We start from the raw sequence: 27508 nt of genomic DNA on the forward strand, positions 1-27508 counted from the left end.
GGAGAGGGTGTGCCTGAGGGTTTCCGGGTGGACAACAGGAGGCATGGCCAGGTGTTAGGGAGGGGGCTCTGTGTGCCCTTGGGTTCTGGGAAGAGATCTCAGCCCCATGTGTTTCCAGGATCTCTGGGATCTGGAGGCTAAGTATAGTCACCTGGGCCTGGCTGGGTTGTCCCACCAGCTGACAACCAGGCCCTGCCTCTGCCAAGTTGAGTCCCAAGGGGGCTATGCCCACACTCCGTCCTCCCAGCAGATCGATCCGCACAAAGGCACAAGGAAGGGGTACTCAGCTGGCTCAGAAGTGCCTTTAATGACTCCAGATTGTGGCCCCTCCACAATCCTGGCTTGACCCCTAGCAAGCAGTCAGCAAAGGTCTCCTGAGAGTTTTAGGAGGGGGTCCAGGGACCTTGAGCCTGGAGGGACAGGGCCATCCTCTCTCCTTGTGACCTGGGGGTGAGGGAAAGAGAAGTCATTCTGCTTGTCCTAGCCCCCTGCCCATCCTCCTCCCTTCCTCAGCCTCTGGTACCTTTGCCAGCGGGGTGGAAACTGCGGGAAGGGGGTCCCAAGTGCAGGGCTTCTGGGTGCTGCACATCTCACAGCCGGGTCGGCTGGGAGCATTGATGAACGTGCAGGAAGGGCAGGACCAGCCAGGCTGTGGAGGCGGGGAAATCGTTGCTGCTTACCCTTTCCTTCTGGTGCCCAGAGAATCCCGGGCCCAGGGTACCCAGTCCCTCACCTACCTGAAGGGGGCTGGGGAGGCTGGAGGTGGCTGGCAGAGGAGCTCTGGGCTGCCCCAGTGACTGAGGAAACAGGCGACTCAGTTCCCCATCCATCTTCTGGGGACACTGAGGGCTGCGTCCTGTGGAAGAGGAGGTGGGGCTCAGGGGCGCGTCAGGCTGCGCCTCCCCTCCTCATCCCATCCACACCAAGGACCGACCTGGGGCTTCTCGCGGGGCTGAGAGCAGGTAGAGGAAAGCGGGGTCCCCATCCCGCTGGACCCCGTAGGAAGCGAGGCTGCACTCGGGCACACACAGGCGCCGCCCAATGACCCAGCGCTGCACGGCTGGTGGGAAGCCAAACTCCGAGAACACCTGGGGCCGGAGCATCAAGGCGGTGTCACTCGAAGGCCCCTTGCCCCGCACAGGGCTCCCCCCGACCCCATGCTTACCTGCTCCTGGAGGGTCGCAATGGTGCAGTGGGGGTGAACGTGCAGCGAGACGTGGGCAGAGGACGCGGCGTCCTCAACTGTCACCTGTAGCCTGGGCCAGAGTATAGGTCAGGAGGGAGCACGGGGACCCGGGAGCGCTAGGGTGGCAGAGTAAAGGAGACCTCACCTGATGGGGCCAGGAGGGAAGCAGGCCTCCTGGAGCTGGACACTCAGAGCCGCATGATGTCGGGCCAGGGTGGCTGCTGCTTGGGCTGCCCCCTTCTCGTCCCCACCCTCGATGGCTTGGGCCAGGCGCCCCACCAGCTCTTCTGCAGGGAGAGACAAAAAGCCATCAGGGCTGAGCACAGACTGCTGCTTCCAACCCCCTCCAGCCACCTGCCTTTACCTTTCTCCATCAAGTCTCCAGGGCTCCAGCAAAGATCCACCTTGGGTTGTGGGGCCCGGAGTGTGGGCACTCCAGGGGGACTGGGCGGGGAAACAGGGCACATTTCTAGGCCCAGGGCTTGGGGCAGGCTGCCTAGGAGGGAAGATGAGGGCTGGGCTGGGGTCTCCTGTGACTCGGCCCCCAAGCCGAGTTACTCACCCAGGCCTCTGCTGACCAGGTTTCCAGGACTTTTGCCACCTCCTAGCTCATAGCCCATTCCCTGGCGTTTGGCCACACATTAAGCCAGGCCTCCCCCCACCCAATCCTGGCCCTCAAAAACCCCTAAAAGGTTCCTACCAACTCCTCTCAGAGCTGAAGCTCCACTTGGCTTTTCCTTGCTCTGGAATGCTTCTGCATGCTTCTACTGTCTAGCCTCACCTATGCCCCTCCTCCAAAGAAGCCAGGCCACTTCCCTTGGCCTCTACATGCCCTCTAAGCCAGCCAGGGATGCTCCCTTGGCCTCACTGCGGAACCAAAACAGGTCCTCAGAAGCCTGCCCCTTCTTGCTCACCAGGAGGCCTGCAGTCAGGTAGTCTCTTGGTGCCCTCAGGGACACCCCTCCTCCCAACTGGCTCTACCACCAGCACAGAACACCTCGGGCTGCTCCCATCCCCAACAAACCCCCTGGGCCACTGCCTGGCGGGGCACCTGTGTCTCCCCTTACCTTCCTCCTGAGGCCCAGCCTACCTGTCCTGCAGCTCCTGTGACGACCTCAGGCCCTCAGTGTTCTGAGCTATCTGCCCACTGTGATGAACAGGACCCCTGAGCACCCAGGACCAGGCCTGGCCCAGCCTTGACCTAGTCCCAAAGATCACACACACATACACACACAACACACACACTTGCCCCGGGACTTTGGTACCTGCTGCTTCCCGGCCACGTGGGTGTGATCACACGAGGACCTTCGAGTTTCGTTCAACCATCACCTTAATGAGACTTTCCCTGCCACCCAATTTTAAATTGCAAACCCCTCCCGGGGCACCTGGGTGGCTCTGTTGGTTAAGCATCTGACTCTCGATTTCGGCTCAGGACACAATCTCACAGGTTCGCGAGTTTGATCCCCGTGTTGGGCTCTGTGCTAACAGTGTGGAGCCTGCTTGGGATTCTGTCTTTCTCTCTCTCAAATAAGTAAACTTAAAAAAAAAAAAAAAAAAAAAAAAGATGTGTGTAAATTGCAAACTCCTCTCTTCTATTCTTCCACCATCTGGCAGAATTTTACTTACTTGTTTTCCAACTTAAATGTTTTATTTGATGTACAAGGTTACACCAGTATCAAGTGTACATAGCGATTCCAGAAGCCCGTATGCTATGCTGTGTGCACAAGTCTATGCTTACCAATGTTATATGTTCTCCTTCTCTCTGGAAATCAAGTCCCAAGAGGGCAGGAAGTCCAAGTCTCATTCATGCTAAGTCTCCAAGACCTGACATGCTCAGCACAGAACGGGTGCCGGGATACACATCTGATGAATGAACGAACGAACGAACGAAGGACGTCTTTCTCCTTCTGCAAGTGCTGTGTTGTCTGGGCCTCTCTCACGATGCACAGTAAGGTTTTCTTTTCCCTCTGGCAGATCTTCTGACACATCTGTGGGCCCTTTCCTTTCCTTTCCTTTTGCTGCACTATCTACCTGTCAGACCCTCTCTTGCTTCTCTCTCCTGGTGACCTGGGTTGAACTTTTCTACTGCCAATCTTTACCTCTCCAGAGCCCCACCCAGATCCACCTGGTTCTTCTCCCCACGGATGTGTAAGAACCTAGCCACCTCCATTCCCTTCCACGTAGGTCCTCTGTCTGGGAGTTCCATAGTACCTTGTTTCTCCAGCTTTCTGTCTCAACCATGAATTCTTCCATTTAAAAGCCATGAAATCCAGCCAATTCCATCTCCTAAGCATCTCTGAAAACATCCTTCTCTCCAGCCCTATCTGCTACACCACCCCCACACAAAGGGAGGTCTCAACCAGTCTTTTACTTTTTTTTTTTTTAATGTTTGTTTTTGAGAGCAAGAAAGAGAGAGTGCGCATGCACGCGGGAGGGGGTGGGGGGAGAGAGAGAGAGAGACAGACAGACAGACAGACAGACGGACACAAAATCCAAAGCAGGCTCCAGGCTCCGAGCTGTCAGCACAGAGCCCAATGCAGGGCTGGAACCCACGGACGGTGAGATGAGACCTGAGCCGAAGTCAGACACTTAACCGACAGGCGCCCCTCAACCAGTCTTCAGTAGCTCGAACCTGAACCTGTCACTCTCCGCTGAGTACATTTCCATCGCTCCCGGTGCACTCCTCACCCAGACCCTGAGGGCCTGCCTGCTGGGCCTCCACATCTGTCTGCTACTCCAGGCTCCAGCTTTCCAAGCTTTCCAGCCTGTTCTTTTCTCCACCTTCTCCCTCCTGGGAGCCTTCCCAGGACACAAAAGGGGGTACGGTGGGCCCAGCTTTCCCCACTCCGTCCCCCATCCAGGCCTGGGGGGGCTTGGGCTACTTTCGTTCTCTCCCAGCACTCGCAGTGCCCGGTCAGCCAAAAGGAGTCTTCGCTCCAGAGCACTAACCATTCTGTCCCTCCATGGTGGCACCTCGGACTAGAGCTGCCCACCGCTGAGCTTCCTGAGGGTTGAGGAAGTGCAGGCTGAGGGTCCCAGGCCCTCCTGGCGGGGGCTGCAGCTCATGCTGGCTGGGACCTCGGACCGTGTAGGAAACTGACTCCAAGGGCCACTCCAAACTGACCTGAGGAAGGGGAGAGTGCGGGCTCAGTGCCTCCCGCCAGCACACCCTGCATGATGACCAAAGGAGCACGACGTAACATTTACAGGCCACGTGCCCCGTCCTAAGACCCTTACTCCTATCACCTTAAGAAGCCCTCGCAGAACTCCTATAAAGATAGGTAGCGGAGCATTTACCCCCACTTTACAGGCGAGGAAACGGCAACAAAGGAAAGCGAACTGCTCAAGGGCACAAAGCTGTCTAGCGGAGGGGACTGGCCCAGGGCCCCGCGCCCCCGCCGCCCCCACTCACCGCGCCGGGTCCCGAGCCCAGCAGCTCCAGCCGGAAACGCCCGGGCCGCTCGGGGTCCGCGCTCAGCTGCAGCCTGCGCAGCTGTGCCTCGGCGTCCGGCCCCGCGCCCAGCGGCCTCACCGCGGCGTGCACAGCCAGGAGCACCGCGGCCGAGTCCGGGTCCGAGGCCGCCGCCGCGCCACCCGCAGGCGGCGCCATCTCCTGTCCGGCCCCGGCCCCCAAGCCCGCTTCCGTGGGCTCGGGCCCCTGAGCGCCTCCGCCGACCGGAAACTGGGGCCGCGAGCCTGGGGTTCCGGCCGTGGCCAGAGCGTCGGGGCCCGGCTCTGACCCTCCTGTCTTACCCAGGATGGACACGACCTAGAGGCTCGGCGGGCGGGGGCTGCAGCCGAACGGTCCGCGTCTACCCGCCGCGCCGGTCCGGGGCTAGACGCTGTTCCCAGGCTCCTTCCGAGCCGCAGGTTGCCCGGCGGGCGGGCCCCGCGTTGGTCCGCCAGCCACTCCTGGGAAGGCGGGCTGACACCAGGGGCGGGACGAGCGAGGAGGCGCAGCCAATGAGCGCCAGGAAAGGAGGTGGGATCGCACGGCGTCGAAGAGTGACGGACAGGCAGGGCAGCCAGTAGACGTGGACGGTAGGAGTGAACGGCGGGAGACGCCCCCAATGGCTAGCCGAGCTCTCGATCCCGGCGGCTGGACCAGGCCATTCAGGGGCGGGGGGCCGGGCCTTGCGGACGCTTGTTGTTGTCCGGCCCGGGGAGGCAGAGGTCGCTCGCTCGGTCCTTTGCTCTCTCGGGCCTTCTGTGGCGGTCGGCGGGCAGGTCGGTCGCGATAGTCGGTCGCCTTCCAGGGGCGAGGCTATGTCGCGGTGGCAGCCCGGCAGGGCCGGCAGGGCCGGGAGTAACGGGACGTCGTCGCGGAGCTTCTTCCCCCGGATACAGTGCGGCCCGAACGGAGGCCGCGGCGCCGCCCTCCGGTCCTGAGGAGCCCGAGCTGCCCGGAGCCCACACCGCCTCCTTACCCGCGCCGAAGTCAACCGGCCAGACCCGGCCCGGCCACACTGAGCGCTGCGCAAGCAGGTAGGTGTCCGCTCTGTGACCGGCGCCGTGTCGGGGCCTTCAGAACTCCAGCCCCCAGCGGTCCTCGCGCCGGCGAGCGTGCGCGCGTGCGCGAGTCCCGGGGCGCACTGCCTCCTGGGATTTGTAGTTCTCCGCGACTAGGCTGGGGTTTCCCTTAGCCCGGCGGAGAGGCGGGTGCGGCCAGGCTGACGCTGGAGCGCTAGCGGCCGGCCGACCGGCCCTTCGGGGGTCTTGGTGCCTGCCTCTGTTCCGTGGCGTCACTAATTTACGAAGAAATTAGGCGCGGGGAAGAACGGAGGAAGCCTATGGCTCTCCTCTTTACCTCGATAGAGAGCCTGTAGAACAGGGAAGAGCGCTGCGCCCAGGTGACCGCAGGGCCCCAGCCCCAGCCCCAGGTGCCCTGGGTCCTAACCCGGTGCGGGTTATTAGCCTAGCTGAGGAGCTTGGCCGGAGGGGTACTGCAGGAGTCCCGCACTTTTGGGGGCTCACAGTGACCCTCACCCCTAACGGTGGAGGAGGCTCTTCTGTCGCGGTGGGCAGTGTCCAGGGAGATAAACCAGAGGCCCCAATATGAGCAAGATCCTTGGTGCGCCCCCAGGTATGGGGACGGGGAGAGGGTTGGCCGAGCCAGAGCCTCAGCTCACCACTCTCAGGTAACAGGATCTAATCCGCCTCTCCTACCAGCGCGGAGGGCTTAGGAGTAAGCCGCAGGAGGGACCCGGCTTGTTTACAGCGGCTCCACTTACCCGGTTGGGAGGCCAGAGGCTGAGCCCCAGGGGCCAGATACTCATGGACCGGTCTCCCACCCTCAGGCAGCACTAGCCCCTCTGAGCGCAGGACCCCCTCCCCAAGGACATGAAGCTGTTGGAGAACTCGAGCTTCGAAGCCATCAACTCGCAGCTGACAGTGGAGACTGGAGACGCCCACATCATTGGCAGGTGAGGTGGGGGGTTGTGTAGGCTGGTGTCTCAGAGACCCTCGAGTTGAACCTGATGGGTGGCATGCTCCGTGGTCCCACGTGCACCTTGCAGGATCGAGAGCTACTCGTGTAAGATGGCGGGAGACGACAAGCACATGTTTAAGCAGTTCTGCCAGGAGGGCCAGCCCCACGTGCTGGAGGCGCTGTCTCCACCCCAGACGTCGGGCCTCAGCCCCAGCAGGTAAGCTGCCGCAGAGCGTGCCTGCTGTGGGCCGTGGGGTTCAGGGCAGTGCTGGGCTGATGCGTCTCTCTCTGCAGACTGAGCAAGAGCCAAGGTGGTGAGGATGAGGGCCCGCTGAGCGACAAGTGCAGCCGCAAGACGCTCTTCTACCTGATTGCCACGCTCAACGAGTCCTTCCGGCCTGACTATGACTTCAGCACAGCCCGAAGCCATGAGTTCAGCAGGGAACCCAGCCTCAGCTGGGTGAGGGTCCGGTGGGGGGAGGGACCCGCAGCCCCACAGCTATCTCGACTGTCCTTCCGACTTATAGTGGCCCCTGGGTTCTGCCCAGTTCATGCCTCCCGTTCTGCGTCCTAGCCAGTCCCAACCGTGACCATCCTAGGTGGTGAACGCAGTCAACTGCAGCCTGTTTTCGGCCGTACGGGAGGACTTCAAGGCCCTGAAGCCGCAGCTCTGGAACGCAGTAGATGAGGAGATCTGCCTGTCCGAGTGTGACATCTACAGGTGGGCCGGCATTCCTGCAGGAGGGCGTGGGTGCATGTGGCACTTGGGCCTTCATGCCACTTCTTGCCCCGCGCTCTGCAGTTACAACCCGGATTTGGACTCAGACCCCTTTGGGGAGGATGGCAGCCTCTGGTCCTTCAACTACTTCTTCTACAACAAGCGGCTGAAGCGGGTCGTGTTCTTCAGCTGCCGGTCCATCAGGTGGGCGCCTGGCCGCCTCCTTTCCCTCAGCCCCTGCTTTGTCACATGCCACTTCCCCAGCTGTACCCACCCCGCTCCTGACTTTGTCCTCCCTGGGGTCAGCAACGGGTCAGGGACAGGCAGTCCTAAGACCCGTTCCCACACCTCCCCCAGCGGATCCACGTATACTCCCTCGGAGGCCGGCAACGAGCTAGACATGGAGCTGGGCGAGGAGGAGGAGGAAGAGGAGGAGGAGGAAGAAGAGAGCGGAAGTGGAGGCAGTGAGGGCGGACCCGAGGAGACCAGCGCCATGGAGGAGGACAGGTGTGTGACGGTGGCTGTGGCCTGGCTCTCCGTAGCCAGGGGTCGATAGCACGGAGTGGGTGCCTCTCTGCCTGACCTCCTGGGAGTTGGCTCTGGAAGCTCACTGTGTGCCGTCTTCTGCCCAGGGTCCCGGTGATCTGTATGTGAGGACGAGGAGCAGAGGCCCCAGCTTCGTTCAGCTTCAGCCAGTGCCTGGAACCCTCGCTTGAGGGCGCCCCAGGGCCTCCCCAGCTGGTGGTCATCCCGGGGCTTGCCAAGGCTGCAGCGCCGCCCCAGGCCACGCCCACCTAGCCCTTTGGCTCCCGCCCGCAGACGTCTGCTCGCTCCCACGGGCTCCAGCTGCCCACGTTGTGGTCGGGCTGGACAGCACAGGGCCTGGTGGGAAGAGCCACTGCCCTGCCCCGACGAACTGACACAGGCAGGGACAGCTGGACTACAGAGTTTATTTTTGTATTTCGTGCCGGATCAGGCCTGGGCCTGCACACTCCAGCCCAAAGGGCCCGAGACCCAGTGAGCAGGCCCCTGCGGTCACCACGCTGGGCTTGGCCAGCCCCTGACGCCCACCTGTACCACCCTCTCCCCGTACCTTGCCCGTTGGGCAGCGTGCACTGAGTGTCACTTTGCTGCAGCTGGTTTGTTTCCAATAAAAAGTTTCTGTGATTTAGTGGCGATCTAGGCTCCGTGCTGCGTGTGGGGCGGGGTCTGCGTCAAGGGCGGGGCTACTGCCTCCGGTATCCTAGCAACGGTCCTAGGGGGCTGTTGAGCGGCCCGGACCTGCAGAGGCCAAAATGGAGACCGGAGTGTCAGATGTCAGCAACCCCTTTTCAGTAGAAGGTGACAGCCTGATCCTGGATCTCGACTTGTACGATGCCGACAGCTATGACGTCCCGGATCCAGGGCTGCTCAAGGAGAAGAATGGTGAGGTGGCCTGGCCTCGCCGCCCCAGATCCCCACGTGACAGGCCTCACTCAGGCACCGGTTCTGCCTGCCGCGACACAACACTCCGTGGGGAGTCCCCTAACCTGGCGAGGCACTCGGGAGGGCCCCTGGCTGCCTACAGCCTCCAGAGTTTGGGGCCCAAGACCACACATCGACAGTGTTTCCACTGCTGACCCGCAGAGTCGTTTTCGGAGCCAGTCCCAGGGCTTTTTACCAGCAGCTTGCGGTGGCAGAACATGACCCCGCGCGCCCGTGCCCGCCAGCTATGGCTACTCCTGCGTACAGGCCTCCGTGACTTCGTGGAAAAGGTGGGGCTTGCCTGTGGCACCTGCCTCGAGGCCTCTTTTCTGGCCCATTTCTTCCCCTCGCTGTCCCTAGGACGCCCTCAGCCCGGATCCCCTTGGCTCCCCTAGGCAGGGGCACTACCTCTCCTCCAGCACCCCCCCTCCCCCAGCTGAATGCAGGCCCGCTCGCCCCTGCCCGCAGGAAAAGAGAGCCGAGCTGTGCGTGGGCCGCTTGACACACGGGCTGGAGCCGCTGCGCCACCTGACGGTGGCAGCTGGGCTGCGCTCAGTGGCGCAGGACCCAGCGGGCAGACGCTTCGTGGTGCTGGATGGTGCGGGCCGCCTGCACCTGCACAGAGAAGACGGCTGGGCTTACGAGAAGCTGTGTGCCCCAGCAGTGCTCACGGGGCTGGTGGCGGTGCCAGGCCCTCTGGGTGCTGTGGGCCGCTTCGTGGGCTGGGGCCCCGAGGGGCTGGCCATACTAAGGCCTGACCTCAGCCTGCTGTGGCTGAGCAAGCCAGGGGTGGGCAGGGTGCCGGGCCACCAGCCCGTCTGCTGTCTGCCGGTGCCCAGCCTGGGGCTGTTGCTGGTGGCAGAGGCAGGCGGCAGCCTGGTGCTCTGGAAGTTCCGCTCAGGAGGCCGCTGCCTGGTGCCGTGTGGGTCACCTCTGCAGCTGCCACCAAGCCCTGCAGGTGCAGTCACCCGTTTGGTTCTCGGGCCCTTGCCCTCCCACCAAGCCCCATGCTGCTTCGCGGCCTGTGGCTCGGCTGTGCTCACCTTTGATCTGGACAGCTGGGCTCTCGTAGACGTGCGCCGGGACCTGCATAAAACGTGAGGGGTGCCTAGGGACTGGGAGGAAGGCGGGGTGAGAGAGGACGGGTGAATCCAGGAGAGAAAACAAGTCATGGAGGGCCGCCGGGGCTCACACACCGGGGGGTGCTGAGTCTGCGGAGGCCTCTCTTCCCCTTCAGCACCATCTCGGACCTGGCCTACTGCAAGGAGGTAGAGGCCATGGTGACGGCTTCTCGCGACAGCACAGTGAAGGTGTGGGAGGCCGACTGGCAGGTCCGGATGGTGTTCGTGGGCCACACAGGTGCGCCATACCGCTTAGGCTCTTGAGGCCCGTTCTCCCTCCACCCTGTGTAAGAGCTCCGGCGGTCGGGAGTCTCCGCCAGCCCTTCCCCGAGCTTCTCTGCACCGGCTGCATCCCGGGCCGCCTGCTCCCCTTCCCTGATCCCCTGGTGCCCCTCCCACAGGCCCAGTGACAGCTGTGGCCGTCCTGCCGAACACCGCCCTAGTCCTGTCAGCCTCGCAGGATGGGACGCTGCGCACGTGGGACCTGCAGGCGTCAGCACAGGTGGGCGAGGTGGCGCTGAGCAGCCGGGGCCGAGGGGTGCCATCTGGGCACGTGAACCGCCTGCTGGCGCCCGCTGGCCCCGGCTGGCCAGTGCTCTCTTTGAGCGCGAGCAGCGTGGAGCTGTGGCTCCTTCGCGAGCTCTACTCGCCGTTGGCGCAGCTGTCAGCGCCGGTGCTCCACCTGCAGACCGCGCCCGCGCTGCCCGCGCCCGCGCCCCCGCCGCTGCCTATGCGCCTTGTGTGCGCATGCGCCGATGGCTCGGTCTACCTCGTGTCGGTCGCCACCGGGCGCACGGTGAGCGCGCTGCTGCTCGAACCGGAGGACGGCGCAGCCTCGCTGCTTTACTGCCTACCGCGGGAAGCACTGTGGCTGCTGACACGCGCCGGACACCTGGTGTGTGCCAACGCCGCACGATGCCCCATGCGCGTGCTAAACCGGGTGTGCCCGCCCCCGGCCCCCGCGCCCAGGCCCTGCTGCCTGCACCTGTACAGCCACCTCACAGACCCCAGCGGCGCATTCGCCAGCTGGCAGATCGTACGCCAGCATGGGGGCGAGCTGTGCCTCAGTGACCTGGCCCGACCCCGGAAGGACAAAAACCGGTGGGTGCCGGAGCCGCCCACGTGGGGCAAGGTGATGGTGCCCGCGCCGACTGGCTAATGTCATGCGTAGGTACCTGCCCGTGGTGGGGCACACGGATGGCACCCTGTCGGTCCTCGAGTGGCGCCGGTCGAAGCCCGTCTTCCAAACCGAGGCACACAGCCCGGGCCCCGTCACCGCCATTGCATCTACCTGGAACTGCGTTGTGTCCTCCGGTCAGCATCTCTCCTCCCCCCAGGGGGCTGGCCTGGGAACCCCTTCCCTCCCCAGACAAAGGCGCAGTCCTGCCTCCCACCTGAGCAGGCGGAGACTTGACCGTGAAGATGTGGCGTGTCTTCCCCTATGCTGAGGAGAGCCTCTGCCTGCTGCGAACCTTCTCTTGCTGCCGCCCGGCGACGGTGCTCTGCGCTCTGGGGAAGCGGGTGACTGTGGGCTTTGAGGATCCAGACGGCGCCACCTACGGCCTGGTGCAGTTTGGCCTGGGCAACAGCCTCCGCTACGATCACCGGCCCCAGGATGACCCCACGGACCACATCACTGGTGAGGGGCAGGCCAAAAATAAAGCCCAGGCCATCCTCTGGCCCTGGTCCCTCACGCTGAGCCCTGGTCCCTCAGGCCTGTGTTGCTGTCCCACACTCAAGCTGTATGCCTGTTCCAGCCTGGACTGCACCATCCGCATCTGGACAGCCGAGAATCGCCTGCTGAGGTGGGTTGGGGCTGGGAAGGGGGGCGGGGGGTCGGGAGCCCGTCGGCAGCCAGCAGGGCTCCCCTGCCTCTGCCCCCAGCAGAGCCCAGAGGCTGGACCGGGGAAAGGGGGCTTGCCCCTGCTAGTGTCTCAGTTTCCTCCTCTGGAGCAGGGCTGGATTCTCGCCCTGGCCGCTCCCTCCAGGCTCCTGCGGCTGAATGGTGCCCCTCAGGCCCTGACCTTCTGCAGCGACAGTGGGGACCTGGTGCTGGCTCTGGGCTCCCGACTGTGCCTGGTGTCCCATAGGCTCTACCTGCCCACATCTTACCTGGTTAAGGTATGCAGTGGGCACAGGATTCCTGGGCAGAGTGAGGCTGCTGTGGGCAGACAGGCCCCCCCAGGCCAGAGCTGTAGGTTTCTTTCTCCTGTTCAGAAGCTATGCCGGAAGGTCCCTGATGTGGTGGATGACCCTCCCCTGCCACCGACCACCCAGGAGTCGCTGACCTCAGCCCAGCTGCAGAGGCTCGCCAGCCTACGTGGGGTGGCCAGTCTTAGGTCTGCTGGCCCAGCTGAACTGTTCTAGAGGCCCCTGCCTAGCTCCCCCGAGTCAGGGCCTGGCTGCGTGCACCCAGCTCGGGGACCCAGAGCTCCCAGGCCACTTAGACCACCCCGACCTGTCGCAGGCCTGGCATCCCCACTCCTGGCTGTTGGGCTGTGTTCTGACAGAGGCCTGGCCATGCCCACCCCCAGGTGCTGGTCCCAGCCTCTGCCCAGTCCCCCTGGTGATGACGTCTAGTGTCCCACCTGTGCCCATCCCTGTCTGCAGCACGGACTTGTCTTTCATCCATCACCAGACGGCCACACCTCAGCAGCCAGTGTTGGAGGAGGTGGGGTGGGTCCCAACCCCCAACCCCCAACCCCCTCACCGTCCCAAAGCCCCAGCCCTACAACCTTCCCTGGGCTCAGGCCACTCTCCTTCAGCCCCTGGGGCAGGCGTGGGATCCCGTGGCTGTCTGGAAAGCAGATGGCAAGACTGAAGGAGGAATGGGCTGACCCCTAACCCCCACCCAGGACCTAGAAGCCCTAGTTTCCCGGGATGAAGACCTTCAGATGCTGAGACTGGGGCTGGTGGTCCCGGCAGCCCAGCCCCCACCCTCCTGGCAACAGCGGCGGGAGGCCTTTGACAACTATCTGCGTCTCATCTATGGCCCTGGCTTGCTGGTGGGTATAGAGCCTCCCCAGCCTCAGCCCAGACTCCAGCCCCTCCCTTCACCCCGGGGCCTCACCCCTCACCCCTGCCTATCCCTTTTGCACCCCTTCCAGGGCATGCGTTCTGGAAGAGAGTCCCAGCAATGGAGTACTGTGACCCTCCCGCTGGAGAGAGAGACCTGCGATGTGTGTGCCTCGCCCACAGCTGCCCTCAGTCTTAGGCAGGCCGAGGTCTGCACTGAAGCCCTAAGGGGGCCGGCAGCCCGCCCCTTGCAGGACCTGGGGACCGGGGGCCAGCGCCCCGCCCCCCCTCCCCGAGTCCCCTTGCCCACCCCCCGCCCCCACCGGGGGGTGCACAGCAGGGCCTCCCAGGTAAGGCCTCCCGCCCCTCCCACCTCGACCCTGCCCCCATGACCCCGCCCCCCGCCCCGCGACTCCTCCTCCCTCACCTCAGCCGCTGGCCCGCTCCTCTCTGAGCGGCAGCCCGGGCCTCGGTCTGGACCTGCAGCTGCAGTTGGAGCGGCTCCAAGGGGAGAAGCCTGTGGTCCCGGGCCTACCGTCCCCCCCCCCCAGCACAGGGTGAGGCGCCCGGGCGGGTGGGTGCTGCCCACCCAGGAGCGGAGCTGCAGGGGCACTGGGGGCCCGCGCTTGGCTCTGAGCCCCTCTGCGGTCCCAGATCCCCCTCCTGATGACGAGGCGGCCCGAGGAGCTCCTCTCCAACCTCCGAGGCTTCTTTCCCGCCACCATTCAGCCCTGTGAGGTAAGGGTCCCTTGCTCTCTCTGGTGGCAGCCTTCTCACGCACCCCGTCGTCCCTCTGCTGCAGACCTCCTGGTCCAGTCTGATCTCCGAGCCGCCTGTCGCCCTCCCCCCACCTCCTGGCCAGCCCAGCCGTGGTGCTATTGTCTGTGGGCCCTGACTCCTTGCTTTCTGGGGGCCAGCGGCCAGAGGGCCAGAGACTCCCAGAGAAGACACTAGGCACAGCCAAGGCCTCTGCCAGCTCATTGTGCCGGCACACCTCCTCCCCAGTGAAAGTGCTGGGTGAGCAGGTGCCATACGGACCGTCTGGAAGACCAGAGTCCTCTCCCTTTAAAGGAGCAGAGGCCACAGGAGCTGGCCCCTTGCACTCTGCCAGCTTCCCAACGTCTCCATCCCAGACTCCCTGCACACGCTGGCACTGTCATCTGCCCGGGGCGGGGGGTGGGGGGTGTCGCCGATCCTTCCTGCAGCCGCACCATCTACCCAAACCCTCAGCCCACCTCTCCAGGCTCCTAGCACCAATTCTCACGGACATCCCGGTTCCAGGGCTGGGGGCCAAGTCCCATGGAGAGGGTGTGGGGGTGTCAGCGCTCCCCAGAGGCCGCCCAGATTTCCTCCTCAGTCGTCACAGCTGATGCCTCCCTTGACTGTCCTTCCACCTGGTTTCTAAAGGTTCTCTTTGCCTGTCTGAGCGTTTTGGGTGTTGACTGAGAAAACAGGGAGTCACGATCCGGGTAGCACAGATTTGGTAGCAACCCAGATTGAGTCCTGTTGACGAGCAAAAGCCAGGGTCTTCACTCGCAAATTGCAGAGGCATTAGGGAACTCACACAGGTTGCTTTCTAAAAGTTGTGGTTAGAAGATGTAATCACATTGTACACGTCACTGCTTTTCTGGCACTTTAGTCTGGTTACCGGAAACCAGTTTTTACAGAGTGTCCTTTTTTCACAAGATTTTATTTTCAAGCCCAGTGTGGGGCTTGAACTCACAACCCTAAGATCGAGTTGCACGTTCTACCCACCCAGCAGCTAGAGTGTCCACTTGTGCCCGAGAGCTCAGGGCCGCAGTCCACTGTTGAGCCTCTGCCCAGCTCCATGCAGTTCCTCTTTCAAAAGGAGGACGAAGTTTTAGTTCCCAGTCTGTACGGTCCGGGGGTGTTACACAGGTGCAGGTGGACGGGGGCGCGAGCCCAGTTCAGCTCCGGGAGACCCGGCCGCGGAGCTGGACTGGCCACCGAGTGGGGTGGGAGGGCGGGTGGAGTTCGGGTTCTCAGCCCACCCCGCCGTGTCCACCTGCAGCCCTCGCGCAGGCCCGTCCACTTCCCCGGCAGCGTGCCCAACTCCGTGGTGCTGCAGCAGATGTGGCCGCACAGGGAGGTCAGCGGCCTCGGAGCCCCCGCCCCGCTCACCAGCCACGGCAGACGCCAGGCAAGGGAGGACCGGGGGGCTTGCTCCTGGGCTCTACGGAAGGGGGCCCGAGTTCCCGCGGCATGCCAGCGGCCACCCGTGCTCTCCCCTCTGCAGCCAGGTGGGAGCCAGGACATGTGGCTGCCACGACGACGCGGGAGGCAGTGGCATGCCAAGTGGCAGCAGAAGCTGATCCGGTGGTTGGGGGAAGAGGAGGCGGAGGAGGAGGAGGAGGAGGAGGAGGAGGACGAGCTGTATCTGGACTGGGCCTCCGACTCCCTGAGCCCACGCGGGCACCTCTCCGAGTTGGAGGAGGCCAAGGTAGGCACCCGCTAGGCCCCCGGGGCTGCCAAGGTCAGGAGCGGAGAGGGGGGCCTGCAGCCGCTGCCGCTGCCCCGCAGAGCCCCGAGGATTCGACCCCGAAGCCCTTGCACTCTCGTGACGCCTCCGCCGGGACCCAGGCCTCGCGCGGCCCCTCGTACCCCTTCAGGCGCTCGCTCTGGGAAGAGCGCTACGGCCGTCTGCCCAGGTTTCTGCAATTTTTCGTCTGCCAGAGCTGGTTCAAAAAGCTGTTCCCCATCTTCAACCTGAAGGTTCGGGGGTCTCGGGCACCTGGGAAGCACAGGCTGGCGGGGAGGCGGGCAGTGCAGGGAACAGGGCCTCGGCGCTGGGTACCCGCAGGTGTATCCCGAAGTGGGCACGGTGGAGGGCCTGGCCTCGCTGCTCACGGACCTGCTGGACGAGGCCTCCTGGGCAGACCGCGTGCACATCCTGGGAGCGCTGCTGCGGCTGCTGCCCGACGTGAGCAGAGACCTCTGTAACCGGCTGCGGGGCATCCTGGAGCGCTTGCTCAACCTGGACCAGCCCCCCAGCCTCGAGGTGCACCTCTGGCCCCGCCCCCAGCCCCGCCCCCAGGCCCGCCCCGGGCCTCCAGCACCCACCCGGCTGCTTCTTCGCTCCTCTGCGCTCAGGACCAGACGCAGAAGCAGTTCGTGATGCTGGCGTTGCAGCTCCTCCTGGCCTGCTCCCTGGAGTCCCACGAGGTGGTGCTGGAGCTCATGTCCTACTTCCTCTACTCGCCAGCCTCCTGCCGGTGAGTTTTGCTCCCTACTCATCCTCACCACCAGCTGAGGAAGGCTTCTGGATAAGCTAGCTGCTCACCACTGTCCCAGGCCCTGGCTCAAGAAGCTGCTGGAAGGGCTAGGCCTTCAGGATCCGCAGGGCTTCCTGTTCAAGGAGATGACGACCTGGGTCCAGGGCCCGGACGCCAACTGCAAGGCTGCACTGCGCCAACGCTGCTGCCAGAAGCTGGAGGAAATGATGGAGCGGCTACAGGTCCCGGTGGATGGGGGGGGGGGGGGGGGCAGGCCACTTGCCAGTGGAGCCTCTTGTCTTTTCCCTAGGCTTTTCCCAAGTCGGGGTGGGGGGGGATCCAGGTACGGCTGGCTGGCTCTTCGGCTTGCTCTGTACCTGTGCTCATGGGTCCTCTCCTGTTGTCCCCCAACCCCCCATCTCTGGGGATCTTCCTGCTCCTCCCCAGGAAGCAGTCTGCAGCCAGGTCTGAAGCTTGGGGCCAGGGGCAGCACCACTCAGGCCTCCCTGCTGGGGGAGGGAGAGCCTCTGCCTTGGGCTTGGCGGCATCTTCAACTGGCTGTTTCCCCCACAGGTGGAATCCTTGCAGCCTTCTGTAGTAGCCGAGTTGTCAGAGGTGCTGCCCGAGGTCTCCAGGACCTCGGCACTTTACCCTCCTCCCAAGGAGGCCCCGTCTCAGATTTCCGTGCTCTCTGGGTCACCTTTTCATGTCTCAGCGACCCCCTCAGCCCATTCCTGGGCCCCCTCACTGGTGGTCTCACCTGGGGAGCTGGACTTGGCCACCCTTGAGTCCCAGGCCCAGCAAACGCTTCCACCAGTGTGCTTCTGGTGGACCAGACGCACGCTGTCAGAGACACTGCGACACTTCTGCCCCTCGTCCGAGGTCCATTCGCACCCCTCGGTACCCGCTGTGCTGCCGGATGAGCCACTGCCACTGGAGCAGACGGACTGGTCACAGTCGCAGATGCTGGACCTGGGGCCGATCGATGCGCTCAACCTCTTCTGTGAGCGGCAGCGGGCCCGGCAGCAGAGTCCCCTGCAGGAGGAGCCCGAGAGCCCATGCCTGAGCTTGCGCCCACCTGTGCCCAACACAGTGCTACCACAGCCCTGGGATCGCTGGTGAGGGGGCCACCGGCCGGGACAGGGCCTGTGCGGGGCAGCTGAGGGGCTGACGGGGCCGAACCCACTTCCTTACCCCTCCAGGCACTACCCTATCCTCCGGCTTCAGGAGGCCAAGGTCCAGAGGTCTCCGATGAGACCGAGAGGTGAGTAGGGACGGGGGGAGAACTAGACCTTGACTTCCACCTCAGCCTGAGACCTCACTGTCCTGCTGGCCCACAGGCCGGATGCCGTCCCGGCTCCGGGTGGGCAGTGCCCTCCATGGCTCCATCCGCATGCTGAAACTGCCCCTGCCGAGGGTGGAAATTCGTCCCTTCCCCCCGGCCTGGCCCAGGCCTGCCCGTCCGCTGCCCCCACTGCTCCTGCAGCCTGCTTTACAGCGCTACTTTCTGCCAGATGACACGAACCCTGACAGCTACAGTTGACCAGGCTGGTGGCCCCGGTCTCTTCTTCCCTCCAGCCTGGAGGCAGGAAGCCGCTTTCCAGCCAACTGTTCTCCTCCTAGAAATAAAGTCCAGAGGTCGTGGCCAGAAAACTGGGTGCCACCTTCATCTTTGGGGGCTGCAAGGGTGCACGGGGAGGTCCTGCTTGTGTCTTGTGAATCTCCCAGTGGCCAGCTGCATGTGCAAGGCAGGAGCCAGGGCCACGCTGGAGTCTGGCATGGTCAGCACTTGGGGGGGGGGCGGCGGGGGCTGTCTGCCTGGAGAGGGGCCTATCCCATGTGGGCATGTCCCTGCTCAGGCACTCAGCCAGCGTTTGTCAGTAAATTACTGAGGTCAACATGGGAGGGGGAACTTGTGGGCCAGCAAGTGGCCAGGCATGGAGGGACTGGGAGGGTCTAGGTGGCCACAGGTGTGTGTGTGTGTGTGTGTGTGTGTGTGTGTGTGTGTGTGTGTGTGTGTAAGTGTAAAGGAGGGGAGCCTGCAGTTTGCCGGAGGTGAGACCAGAATCTGTTGGTGCCTTGGTTACCCTTGGGTTGGAAGGGAGAGGAATTGATGGGGTCCCATGTGCTTTATTCAAGAAGCAATAGAGGGACAGCAACCCTTTGGACCCTTCTACCTGAAAATTGTCAGGAGACATACCTCGTATGTGAAGTCTCAGAGGGCTCAGAGGGCCTTGGCTTCCTTCTGAGCTGTCGAAAGCTCCCAGGACACTGGTCAGACAACTCGTAGGGCCCAGGTGTGCACTGGCTGTGGGGTGTGCCTTTGCGAAGGGCCGGTCTAGCTTTTACATCCTTCTTTTGGGCCTTCAAGCAGCAGTTTGTTTCCTGTGAATGTTTTCAGCCTCCGACTTTAGAAGTTTCTTCTCCATGGCTCTCTGGTTAGAATTTGTCCGCAACCCGCCCGCCCCAGGCCCTGAACTGTGCAGGGGCTCTTGTTCTGGGGCTGCCAAGAGGGTGGCCCTTTCCTCGCAGAGTAGGGCAAGAAGCCCCAGGACCTTTGTATAAAAGGACCCATGCCTGCTAAGACAAGGACCAGGAGGCCTAGGGCGGTCTGCTGCTACAGGTGTTTCATGCTTTAAGTTATAAAACCATTACATTCTTTTTAAAATACCAACATGAGAGGGGCACCTGGCTGGCTCAGTTGGTAGAGTGTGTGACTCTTGAACTCAGGAGTTCAAGCCCCACATTGGGCACAGAGCTTGAGAAAATAAGTAAAAATAGATATATTTGTAAAAATACCAACATGAGAGGGTCGTCTAGGTGGCTCAGTCACTTAAGCCTCTGACTCTTGGTTTGAGCTCAGGTCACGATTTCGGTCAGGAGATCAATGCAAAGTAGCACAGAGCCTGTTTGGGACTCTCTCTCCCCTTCTCTCCCCCTCCCCCACTCCCGTGCCTTCCCACGAACTTTTTTTAATGCTTATTTTTGAGAGAGAGAGAGAGAGAAGGAGATACCGAATTCGAAGCAGACTCCAGGCTTTTCCATATCAGCACAGAGCCTGACCTGGGGCTCCAAACCCACAAACCACCAGATCATGGCCTGAGCCGCAGTCCGACGCTTAACCTGACTGAGCCACCCAGGCGCCCCTCAAAATAAACATTTAAAAAATGAAAATATATCATGACCAGGTGGAGGTTACGTCAGGAAATACAGGCTGGTCTAACATTAGAAAGTCAACCAGGGGCGCCTTCCTGGCTCAGTCTAAGGAACATGCGACTCTTGGTGCCGGGGTGTGAGTTCGAGCCCCACGCTGGGGGTAGAAATTACTTAAAAAAAAAAAAAAAAAAAAAGTCAAAGTAACGGACCATGTGACTCTTCCAGGGAAGATAGAGCTCTGCCCCACCTACGATGGAAGAGGGGCCATGTAATCCGTCAGCTGCCACTGGCTGGTTGGTCCCCCTAGGACCGGGGTCACACCACACGCGACGATTCCTTGCGGGCGCCTCCAGGGCCACCCTGGGCCGCGGCGTGGGGCTGGGGGCGGAGCACGCAGTCCACAACGCGCAGGCCCTCGGTGTGGCTCCGCCTCCGGGCGCCGGCCCCGCCTCCGCACGCCGACCCAGCCCCGCGCGCGGAGTGGGCAGCCTCCCGACTGGTGGCTGCGGCTTCCGTTCCTCTGACGGGCCGGGTCTCAGCCCGGGTGGCGGCTGGGGTGATCCGCGCGGGCATGGGGGAGGCCAGGACTGGCGCGGGCGCGTTGGCTAGTGGGCTAGCTTCCGCAGGGTCGCCGATGCCGGAGGCCGGCCTGGAGGCGGAGGTGGCGAAGCTGCTGCCCTTCCTGGCGCTCGGGGCGCGGGCGGACCTGCAGGCGGAGGCGGCGCGGCACGTGCTGGAGCTGACCGGCTCCGGGCCCGGTCGGACGCTGCTGGCCGGCCAGGCGGCCCTGCTGCGGGCGCTGGTCGAGCTGGCCGCGGCCCCGGCCCCGGCCCCGGCGCGCGACGCCGCTCGCGCCCTCGTCAACCTCGCTGCCGAGCCCGGCCTGCACGAGCCGTTGCTGCAGGCCGAGCCCGAGCTGCCTGCCCGCCTGCTGGGCCGCGCGTTGGATCCACAGTGGCCCTGGGCCGAGGAGGCGGCCGCCGTGCTGGCCAACCTCAGCCGAGAGCCGGCGCCGTGTGCCGCGCTGATGGCAGCGCTGGAGGTCGCGGAGCCGGGGGAGTCAGGCCTGGGGCGGCTGGTGCGCGCGCTGTGCACGCCTGGCTACAACGCCCGCGCGCCCCTGCATTACCTGGGGCCAATGCTCTCCAACCTCAGCCAGCGTCCCGCGGCGCGCGCCTTCCTGCTGGACCCCGACAGGTGAAGCCCGGGGCTCCCGCGGGGAGGGGGTGGAGGTGAACGGGGATGGCACTGAGTGATCCCTTCCTTCAGGTGCGTGGTCCAGCGGCTGCTGCCCCTTACCCAATTCCCAGACTCCTCCGTGCGCAGGGGCGGGGTGGTGGGGACTCTCCGAAACTGCTGCTTCGAGCATCGTGAGTAGGGGTGGGGGTGTGGCGTTTGGGGGGATGGGACGGAGAGATGGCTTTGGGGCCCCTCTAGACTGACCCCCGTTCCTGTTCCCCTTCCCCCCCCAGGACACCACGAGTGGCTGCTTGGGCCCGAGGTGGACATTCTCCCTTTCTTGCTGCTGCCCCTGGCTGGCCCTGAGGACTTCTCCGAGGAGGAGATGGAGCGTGAGTGGCTTGGGTGGAGCCTCAGGGTTCCCTGGGCAGAAGGGGAGGCCAGTGGGGGGGGGGGGGCGGGAGGGAGAAGATGCCCAGGGCTTGACCTGGCTGAAACCTCCCAGCCAGGGAGTTGCTGAGCACGAATGGGGCTAACCCAGGTTGGGTCTGGCCTGATGCCTGGTGCTGGCACCCAGTGGCTCGCACGCACACCCCTAGGGCTGCCTGTTGACCTGCAGTACCTGCCGCCAGACAAGCAGAGGGAGCCTGATGCCGACATCCGAAAGATGCTCATTGAAGCCATCATGCTGGTGAGCAGAGAGGCCCTGCTGTATTCATGCCGGCTCCTAACGTGCCACACACGCGCGGGCACGCACATATCTGGATAACCTTTGCCCTCTCTCAGCTGACAGCCACGGCACCTGGTCGGCAGCAGGTGAGGAACCAGGGAGCCTACCTGATCCTGCGTGAGCTACACAGCTGGGAGCCGGAGCCCGACGTGCGGGTGGCCTGCGAGAAACTCATTCAGGTGGGTGCGGGGCTGGTGGGGAAGGGGGGCGGGATGTCCGCGGTGCGCCAGCCCCAGCTGCTCACCTGCCTCCCCCGCTGGCAGGTGCTCATTGGGGACGAGCCAGAGCAGGGCATGGAAAACCTCCTGGAGGTGCAGGTGCCTGAAGACGTGGAGCTGCAGCTGCAGCGGCTGGACCGCCAGGAGCAGGAACAGCACACCCGGGAGCGGTCGGAGGAGCTGGCTCCGGAGCCACGAGCTGGAGGGGCCACAGCCACCTGAGCTCCGGGCCTTCCCGCAGGCAGCTGTGGGCCCCTGGGTCTCCCTGCTCAGAGGTCGTTCCCTGCCGAGAGGTCTCTAGGGCGAATGTCCGATACGCCTGGGAGGGCGAGGGGACCTCTTTGTGCCCCGTGACTTCCAGCAACTCCGGTTGCTTGGAGCAGCGCTGGTCGGTCAGAGCCAGCCGTGCTCCGGGACTCTCGGGTGCCTCCAGGAAGATGGCTCACGGGCGGGACGGATAAACAGTGCAAGCCTGAGCGGCCCCGGAGGGCACCGTCGAGGTCTGTGCATTGGTGGGCGTCCCGGTGTAAGCAGGGCCCTTTGCTGCCAGGCCCACCCCAAGTGCTCTATTCTGGGGTCCTCTGCGTGCCCTGCCTGAGACCCAGCCTCAAAGGACTGACCTCGTGAGACTTCCAGCATCAGCCTGTCCTGGGATCTCCTAGGGCCGTGACCCCCTGGTCTGTCCTTGGAGCGCTGGCTGGGCGCTGTGTCCCCGTCATTCTCTCCATCTTCCTGCTTGACCTGTGCCCCGGGACGGCCCTCAGCCCCTTGCTGTCTTCTCTGGCCCGCCCTGCTGTGACGTCCTCGCTGTCCGCTCTGACCGGGCCCTGTCCTTGGAAGGCTTCCTTGAGCGTCCGAGCCCTTTGCCTGACACGCTCAGAGTGTCTCTGTGATGTGCCTGCATCCTCGCTCTTAAGCAGACCTCTCCCCTTCCCGCCCTTTGTCACCTTGGAGCCTCCTATGGGCCCAAGAACCTTGTCCTTCCCCAGCTCCTTGTGTGGTCCCTCAGTTCTAAAGCTGCCACACCAGGCCTGGTAGAGGGTCAGTGTGGCCCTCCCCCTGGCGCGCTCCTTTCCCAGGGCCATCTTTGGCACAGGATTCCAGAGTCCTGGCCTTCCCAGGCCCCTTGCACCCTGGCACTGGAGTGCTGCTGCCGCGAGAGCTCCCAGCACCCCCACTCCGCGTGTCCTCAGTCCTGGCACTGCCTGCAAAGCTTGGGGTCCACTCCGGTTCCTCCCGTTGAGGCCGGTCGCTTCGCGGGTACGAGGTATCTCTTTCCTCTCTGGTACTCTCTGTAGTTTTCTTCTCCTCCCAACTAAAAACGTGGCACGGAGATGTGTTCTCCCGGGATGGTTCCCCGTGGCTGGTTGCCCTTCCTGCACAGAGACATCCACATCCCCTCCACAAAATAAACGCTTTATCTGGCCTCGCCTCTGCCCACCCATGCCAGGTAGTGCCCAGGCGTGGTCCTGATGGCAGATGTGGAGCTCAGCTATAGGAGCTACCTGGAGGCGCCTACCCCCAGGCTGGCTGTCCTCGCGCTCCAGAGCCCCAGCTGGGCAGAGCCTGCACCTCTTCTTGGGTCGGCCTCTACGGCCCAGGCGGAGGCCCAGAAGCAGTGCCGGGGCGCCGCCTCGGAGGCTCCGAGTCTCTGCCAGGCTCCGAGTGCTCAAGCTTAGCTGGCTTCTCTGCAACCGACAGCAGTGGGGGATCAGGAGGGGCGCCGAGGGGCCAGCCACCTGCCCACACCCCCCTCCCAGGGCCCCCACCCTACCTGGCGGCATCCTGAGCGTGGTGCCAGAGAGCGTGTGCGTGGCGGGCAGCATCCAGCAGTGCGCGGCCACCTGCTGCAGGCCCAGGCGCGCGCACGGGCGAAGCTGCAGCAGGCCCCGGATCGGATCAGGTCCCGGCACTCTGTGGGTGAGGGCTCACAGCTGTGGCCTCCCACTGCCCACTCTCTTCCCCCCCAACTGCGTCCATCACCATCAACAACGCCGGCAGGGTAGAGGAGTCAGCCCATTCGGACCCCCCAAATGCCTGGAGAGAGTCAATGCTTCACCTTCGTGAGATCAGGGCACAGAGAGGGAAGGCAGCGTGCCCTGGGCTGGTGCAGAGCTCGGTGGGGCCGCTGCCTTTCCAGGCAAGGAGTCTGAATCGGGGCGTCCTCCAGCCCAGCTTCCCTGTCCCCTGGTTGCTGTGGTCCATTTACCAGCCTGGGTTGGGGGTAGGGTGCCAGGTCAGTCTCCCATGCCACTCCCTCCATGCAGCATGACCCTTCTCTGGACCCAGGTCTCTCTTGCCTACTTTCCAGGCCCGTGCTGGGGCTCGGGAGGGACGCAGGGTGTCCTCACTCACCTGGGGACATGCCCGGCCCGAAGGTGGGGCCATGGTGCATCAGGTGCAGCATGCGGTGGGTCTGGCGCTCCTTGAAGGGCAGCTTCCCGGTCACCATGGCATAACGGATGATGCCCCTGGGGGCACAGGCTCCTCAGGGCGTGCCCCCTCCCCTGCCCTCCCGCGGGTCCTGCCTACGATGGGGTGCCTGCGGGCGCCACTCACAGGCTCCACAGGTCAGCCTGCTCCCCATTGTACTTGCTCATGAGGATGTCCGGGGCTGTACAGGCCACGGAACCACAGAAGGTGCTCAGCAGCAAGCTCTTGAGGCCCAAAAGGCTGGCGAAGCCAAAGTCTTTGCAGTGGGGAAGGGGTGGGGTGGGGTGGGGGTTGGGCACAGGGCAGGCAGTCCCCCGGGTGAGGAGCAGGAGGGCGAGAGAGCGAGGGCTCGGGCGGGACGACTGGGGGGGCAGACGTGGCGTGTGTAGGTTTCTGCAAGTGCAGCTGTGGGCAGGGGTGGGGCTGGGCCTCCTGGGAGGGTTGAGGGTCCAGCTGGGTCACGAGTCAGGGTAATCTAGGGAAGAGGGTAGGGGCTGGGCCAAAGGCTCACCGGTCAGCTCGAGGAGGCCTCGGTCATCTAGGAGGATATTCTCACACTCTAGATCCCTGCATGGGGAAGGGGAAGGGGAAGGGGAAGAGGTGCTGGTCCTGGGCTCAGATGGGTGGCCTCTTGATGCGGGTGTGGGAGCAGGCTGCAGAGGCGGCAGCGCCCTCACCGATGCACAATGCCGGAGCTGTGGCAGTGGGCCACGGCACTGACGAGCTGCCAGAACAGTCTGCGGGCCTCCTCCTCATCCAGCCCCGGGCTGCAGCGGCGTTCCGACACCCAGTTGATGTGTTCCAACAGGTCGCCGCGGGCTGCCAGCTCCAGCACCAAGTAGGAGTGCTGGCTGTTCCGGTAGGTCTCGTACAGCCGCACCTGCCAGGCCCCCACCCACCTGCTGTCACCCAAGGAGGGGCTGTCCGGTGCATTGGATCAGGGTCTCGGGATGGGGCTGAGCCCCAAGCAGAAGGGTCCCGGGTGGAAGAGGGGGTGGGCCTGGGCAGCTGGAAGGGTGACGGCTGCCAGCGGGGGATGGGCAGGACGGGCACAGGCTGGGTCGGGGCCTCTGCCTACCACATTCAGGTGCTTATAGGTAGCATTGAGTGATGATTATTTCACGAGGCAGGAACTTTTGGGAGAACGCCACAGGGGCCTCGGCAGTGGAGATGATCTTGATAGCCACCTGCAGGGGTGGGGGGTGGCCGTTGTGTGTAGACCACAGCCCCTGGAGGGGGACACGGACAGGCCCCATGTCCTTTGTGCACATTGCCGAGCTTGGCTGGGGTGAGGTTGGGAAGCAGCATCCTCGGGGGGCAGTGTTGGCCTTCCCCTTCTTTCCTGGCACTGATGTGCTCAAGGGGTTCTGGAACTGGGAGTAGCCAGCTTGCAGGAGCCTTGGCCTCCAGAGAGGATGCCAGATCAGCAGGAAGGTGCCTCAGCGGGGTTAGGACAGGGCCCACTGGGGCTGGGCTAGAGGGCGGTGGCCGAGCCTGCTGCCCACCTCACCATGGCATGGTGCTTGCCCCGCAGGTCGGAGGCCAGCTTGGCGTTGTGCTGCATGCGCTCACGTGTGGCATAGGCCAGGTAGACTTTGGAGAAGGCCCCAGAGCCCATCTTCCTGGAAGAGAGCAGGTAGCCATTGTCCCTGCATTCACGCACCTGCTCCATGAAGTTTCGCTGGCCCGGCTTTCGCCTGGCACTGCCCTTCACGGAGGGCAGGGCGGTCCAGCTCACTGCAGGGAGTTGGGGTCAGGGAGCAGGGCTGAGGCCTGACTTGTGTCAGATGGGCTAGGGCGACAGGGCTGGAGGAGGCTGATGGGACCGGGGCAGAGGCCAGGCAGCGACCAGGGCTGAGAGCTCGGGGTGGGAGGCTAACACAGCCGTGGACTGGTGTGGGGCAGGGCAGACTCTGGGAAAGCAGGGGCAGATTCTAGAATGGAGGGTTCTAGAGCTGCCCCTGCATTGTGCCCTCAAAGAGGGGTGTCCTTCTCTCCCCCAGGACCTGCCTTCCCTGAGAACGTCTTGCTGGAACCGACCTTGTCCCCTGTAGGGCCCACTCTTTGTGGGGTGAGAATCCTCGAGGCAGGGTGAGGCCTCTGTGGGCCATCCGAAATGTGACTGGCCACGGGGACCTTTAAAGAAGCTTGTGGGGAGCATGTGGGGAGGGTAGCCACAGGAAGGCCAGCAGGGTCTCTAAGGACATCAAGAAAGAAAAGGAAGCAGAACACATACAGGCAACTGTTTCAGCGAAGCCCCCTCGTGCTTTGAGAGGGTGCCAAGGTGGCAGCCAGGCGGGCTGCCGGAGAGGCTGAGCCAGAGGGCATTGGGTGGGAGCCCTCTGGCTTTCTTCTGCTGTGGCCTAGAAGCTTCTCTCACCCAGGCCAAGGTCTGCTGCAGGAGGCCTTGCCCCCCAGAGCTCTCTGGAGACTTGGACACATCCCCAAGGCAAGCAACAGTCCCTGGTCTGAGCCCCCACCTCAAACCCTCCAGCTCTAGGAGACGGTAGCCAACGTGGTCGGCCCTTCTTCCCGTGGCCTCCAGAGTCTTCTCTGGGCACCGTTGCCCTGGGCAGTAGCAGCTAATGTTCCTGAGCACCTGCCTTGTGCCAGGCACTGCCCTAAGGAGTCACAGGAGCTGTGGCTGTCACCTCCCCCAGCCCTGCTTACTGTTCACAGGCCGTGCCCAACATGCCCATCCCATGGTAGGCGTTCACATCTGGGGGCTCAAACCGGATCACCACCAAGTGATTCCTGTTTTACGGGTGACAGTTTGGGCAGTGGAGATTCAAACATGCAGCCTTTCTGCTGTGAGCTAGAGGGCACAGTGCTATGGGCTGCTGTCCTGGAGACAGCAGGAGAGCCTGGGTCTTGGTGGAGGCTTGGTGAATCTGTGGACTTGACTTGGTCCCCACCGGGATCCACGGCGGTCACAGTGTGCCTGTTGCAGTGCAGGCCTGGGGACGCCCTGGTAGGACGGACCCATTTTCTTACCCCTGTTGGACCAGAGCTGCTTTAGAGTAGGCTTCTGCTTAATATTCCCTTGCCCACCCACCGCCCTTGTTTGGCAAGTTGCCTGGGACATGGAAAATGGGCAGACTAACAGGTTCCTTGCTGACTGAGGGGGTAGGAAAGAGAAATGGCTCCTGGTTTCAAGCAGAGGGGCTGTTATTCGGGCGTTAGGTGTTAGCAAAAGGGAAAACCGTGTGGCTCTGTCCAGGGGTGTCTGTGCCTCTGAGTTGCTGCTGTGGAGCCGGGAAACCATGCCCCTCTTAGCTTCCCAACTCCCACCAGTGCCAGAACACAACTGGAAGCCAGTGAGAATTGTGAGGAGACAGGCAGGACCCCGCTCTGTCCACCCTCCCTTTGCAAAGTCTTTCCTGCCCTCCCCTCTCTGTACCCTCAGTCATTCATCAATTCTATGAAATTCATTGAGCACCCATCATGTGCCTGGCTCGGTGCTCAGCACTTGGGAGCAAGTCACAGACAGGGGCGTTTCTCTCATAGAACTTCCAGTTGTAGAAAGGAGATTGGCATTAATGTAGGAAAGCCGGGGTGCCTGGGTGGCTCCTTCCATTACGCATCTGACTTCAGCTCAGGTCATGATCCACGGCTGGTAGGTTCGAG

At 63.4% G+C, this 27508-nt stretch overlaps 5 protein-coding genes and 1 long non-coding RNA gene across 9 annotated transcripts; 3 read left to right on the forward strand and 3 right to left on the reverse strand.

The window, feature by feature from the left end:
• Positions 1-283: 283 nt before the first annotated feature.
• Positions 284-4885, reverse strand: SHARPIN (SHANK associated RH domain interactor). Of its 2 annotated transcripts, XM_042972752.1 has the most exons (9): positions 4599-4885; positions 4136-4310; positions 1551-1682; positions 1332-1473; positions 1166-1256; positions 935-1088; positions 738-856; positions 524-649; positions 284-444 (listed from the first exon to the last, which is right to left on the reverse strand). In XM_042972752.1, exons 1-9 carry the CDS (start codon positions 4794-4796, stop codon positions 361-363), a joined length of 1221 nt encoding a protein of 406 aa, XP_042828686.1. In that variant the 5' UTR covers positions 4797-4885; the 3' UTR covers positions 284-360. The 2 variants fall into 2 exon arrangements, with proteins under 2 accessions (XP_042828686.1, XP_042828687.1); XM_042972753.1 differs by lacking the exon at positions 1551-1682.
• Positions 4886-5582: 697 nt separating this feature from the next.
• MAF1 (MAF1 homolog, negative regulator of RNA polymerase III) lies at positions 5583-8503 on the forward strand. Its single transcript, XM_042972756.1, has 8 exons — positions 5583-5671; positions 6484-6609; positions 6703-6831; positions 6909-7074; positions 7214-7335; positions 7417-7536; positions 7690-7839; positions 7965-8503. The coding sequence occupies exons 2-8, from the start codon at positions 6527-6529 to the stop codon at positions 7984-7986; spliced, it is 792 nt and encodes a 263-aa protein (XP_042828690.1). The 5' UTR covers positions 5583-5671; positions 6484-6526; the 3' UTR covers positions 7987-8503.
• Positions 8504-8552: 49 nt separating this feature from the next.
• On the forward strand, positions 8553-17928 carry WDR97 (WD repeat domain 97). Of its 3 annotated transcripts, none has more exons than XM_042972749.1 (22): positions 8553-8757; positions 8959-9086; positions 9265-9893; positions 10034-10155; positions 10319-11018; positions 11089-11231; positions 11320-11556; positions 11632-11722; positions 11906-12038; positions 12135-12256; positions 12528-12588; positions 12773-12922; positions 13025-13282; positions 13587-13670; positions 14965-15393; positions 15474-15665; positions 15754-15951; positions 16044-16165; positions 16245-16407; positions 16739-17283; positions 17368-17429; positions 17652-17928. In XM_042972749.1, the coding sequence occupies exons 1-22, from the start codon at positions 8628-8630 to the stop codon at positions 17681-17683; spliced, it is 4731 nt and encodes a 1576-aa protein (XP_042828683.1). In that variant the 5' UTR covers positions 8553-8627; the 3' UTR covers positions 17684-17928. The 3 variants fall into 3 exon arrangements, with proteins under 3 accessions (XP_042828683.1, XP_042828682.1, XP_042828685.1); XM_042972748.1 differs by having other exon boundaries at positions 17506-17923; XM_042972751.1 differs by lacking the exon at positions 17652-17928 and adding an exon at positions 17475-17597.
• On the reverse strand, positions 17639-19718 carry LOC122234868. Its single transcript, XR_006212813.1, has 3 exons — positions 19569-19718; positions 18366-18550; positions 17639-17784 (listed from the first exon to the last, which is right to left on the reverse strand). It is a non-coding gene; the product is annotated as an uncharacterized LOC122234868 (long non-coding RNA).
• A 78-nt stretch (positions 19719-19796) lies between these two features.
• On the forward strand, positions 19797-21684 carry HGH1 (HGH1 homolog). The gene is made up of 6 exons (XM_042972754.1): positions 19797-20518; positions 20591-20691; positions 20794-20892; positions 21100-21191; positions 21287-21409; positions 21494-21684. The coding sequence occupies exons 1-6, from the start codon at positions 19893-19895 to the stop codon at positions 21668-21670; spliced, it is 1218 nt and encodes a 405-aa protein (XP_042828688.1). The 5' UTR covers positions 19797-19892; the 3' UTR covers positions 21671-21684.
• A 1050-nt stretch (positions 21685-22734) lies between these two features.
• LOC102953140 (testis-specific serine/threonine-protein kinase 5-like) lies at positions 22735-25634 on the reverse strand (the record flags this gene model as incomplete). Its single annotated transcript, XM_042972902.1, is given in 11 exon segments — positions 22735-22824; positions 22954-23136; positions 23223-23343; positions 23346-23362; positions 23804-23919; positions 24008-24137; positions 24393-24448; positions 24559-24761; positions 24960-24992; positions 24994-25068; positions 25392-25634. Coding segments are annotated over 10 exon segments (1092 nt in total), but the record flags the coding sequence as incomplete, so codon positions are not given.
• Positions 25635-27508: the final 1874 nt, after the last annotated feature.

The sequence above is a fragment of the Panthera tigris genome, chromosome F2 (genome assembly GCF_018350195.1).
Source record: "Panthera tigris isolate Pti1 chromosome F2, P.tigris_Pti1_mat1.1, whole genome shotgun sequence".
Classification (NCBI taxonomy): domain Eukaryota; kingdom Metazoa; phylum Chordata; class Mammalia; order Carnivora; family Felidae; genus Panthera; species Panthera tigris.

What these genes read in the sequence shown, in the direction of transcription:
- HGH1 (XM_042972754.1), top strand. Translation starts at nt 19,893, where the DNA reads ATGGGGGAGGCCAGGACTGGCGCGGGCGCGTTGGCTAGTGGGCTAGCT. An exon ending in TCATTGAAGCCATCATGCTG is followed by an intron (nt 21,192 to 21,286) that starts GTGAGCAGAGAG and finishes GCCCTCTCTCAG; the next exon opens with CTGACAGCCACGGCACCTGG. An exon ending in CCTGCGAGAAACTCATTCAG is followed by an intron (nt 21,410 to 21,493) that starts GTGGGTGCGGGG and finishes CCCCGCTGGCAG; the next exon opens with GTGCTCATTGGGGACGAGCC.
- MAF1 (XM_042972756.1), top strand. Translation starts at nt 6,527, where the DNA reads ATGAAGCTGTTGGAGAACTCGAGCTTCGAAGCCATCAACTCGCAGCTG. An exon ending in GACGCCCACATCATTGGCAG is followed by an intron (nt 6,610 to 6,702) that starts GTGAGGTGGGGG and finishes TGCACCTTGCAG; the next exon opens with GATCGAGAGCTACTCGTGTA. An exon ending in TCCGAGTGTGACATCTACAG is followed by an intron (nt 7,336 to 7,416) that starts GTGGGCCGGCAT and finishes CGCGCTCTGCAG; the next exon opens with TTACAACCCGGATTTGGACT.
- WDR97 (XM_042972748.1), top strand. Translation starts at nt 8,628, where the DNA reads ATGGAGACCGGAGTGTCAGATGTCAGCAACCCCTTTTCAGTAGAAGGT. An exon ending in GCTGCTCAAGGAGAAGAATG is followed by an intron (nt 8,758 to 8,958) that starts GTGAGGTGGCCT and finishes GCTGACCCGCAG; the next exon opens with AGTCGTTTTCGGAGCCAGTC. An exon ending in CCACCATTCAGCCCTGTGAG is followed by an intron (nt 13,671 to 14,964) that starts GTAAGGGTCCCT and finishes GTCCACCTGCAG; the next exon opens with CCCTCGCGCAGGCCCGTCCA.
- SHARPIN (XM_042972752.1), bottom strand. Translation starts at nt 4,796, where the DNA reads ATGGCGCCGCCTGCGGGTGGCGCGGCGGCGGCCTCGGACCCGGACTCG. An exon ending in TGGAGACTTGATGGAGAAAG is followed by an intron (nt 1,474 to 1,550) that starts GTAAAGGCAGGT and finishes CTCTCCCTGCAG; the next exon opens with AAGAGCTGGTGGGGCGCCTG. An exon ending in TTCCCTCCTGGCCCCATCAG is followed by an intron (nt 1,257 to 1,331) that starts GTGAGGTCTCCT and finishes ACTCTGGCCCAG; the next exon opens with GCTACAGGTGACAGTTGAGG.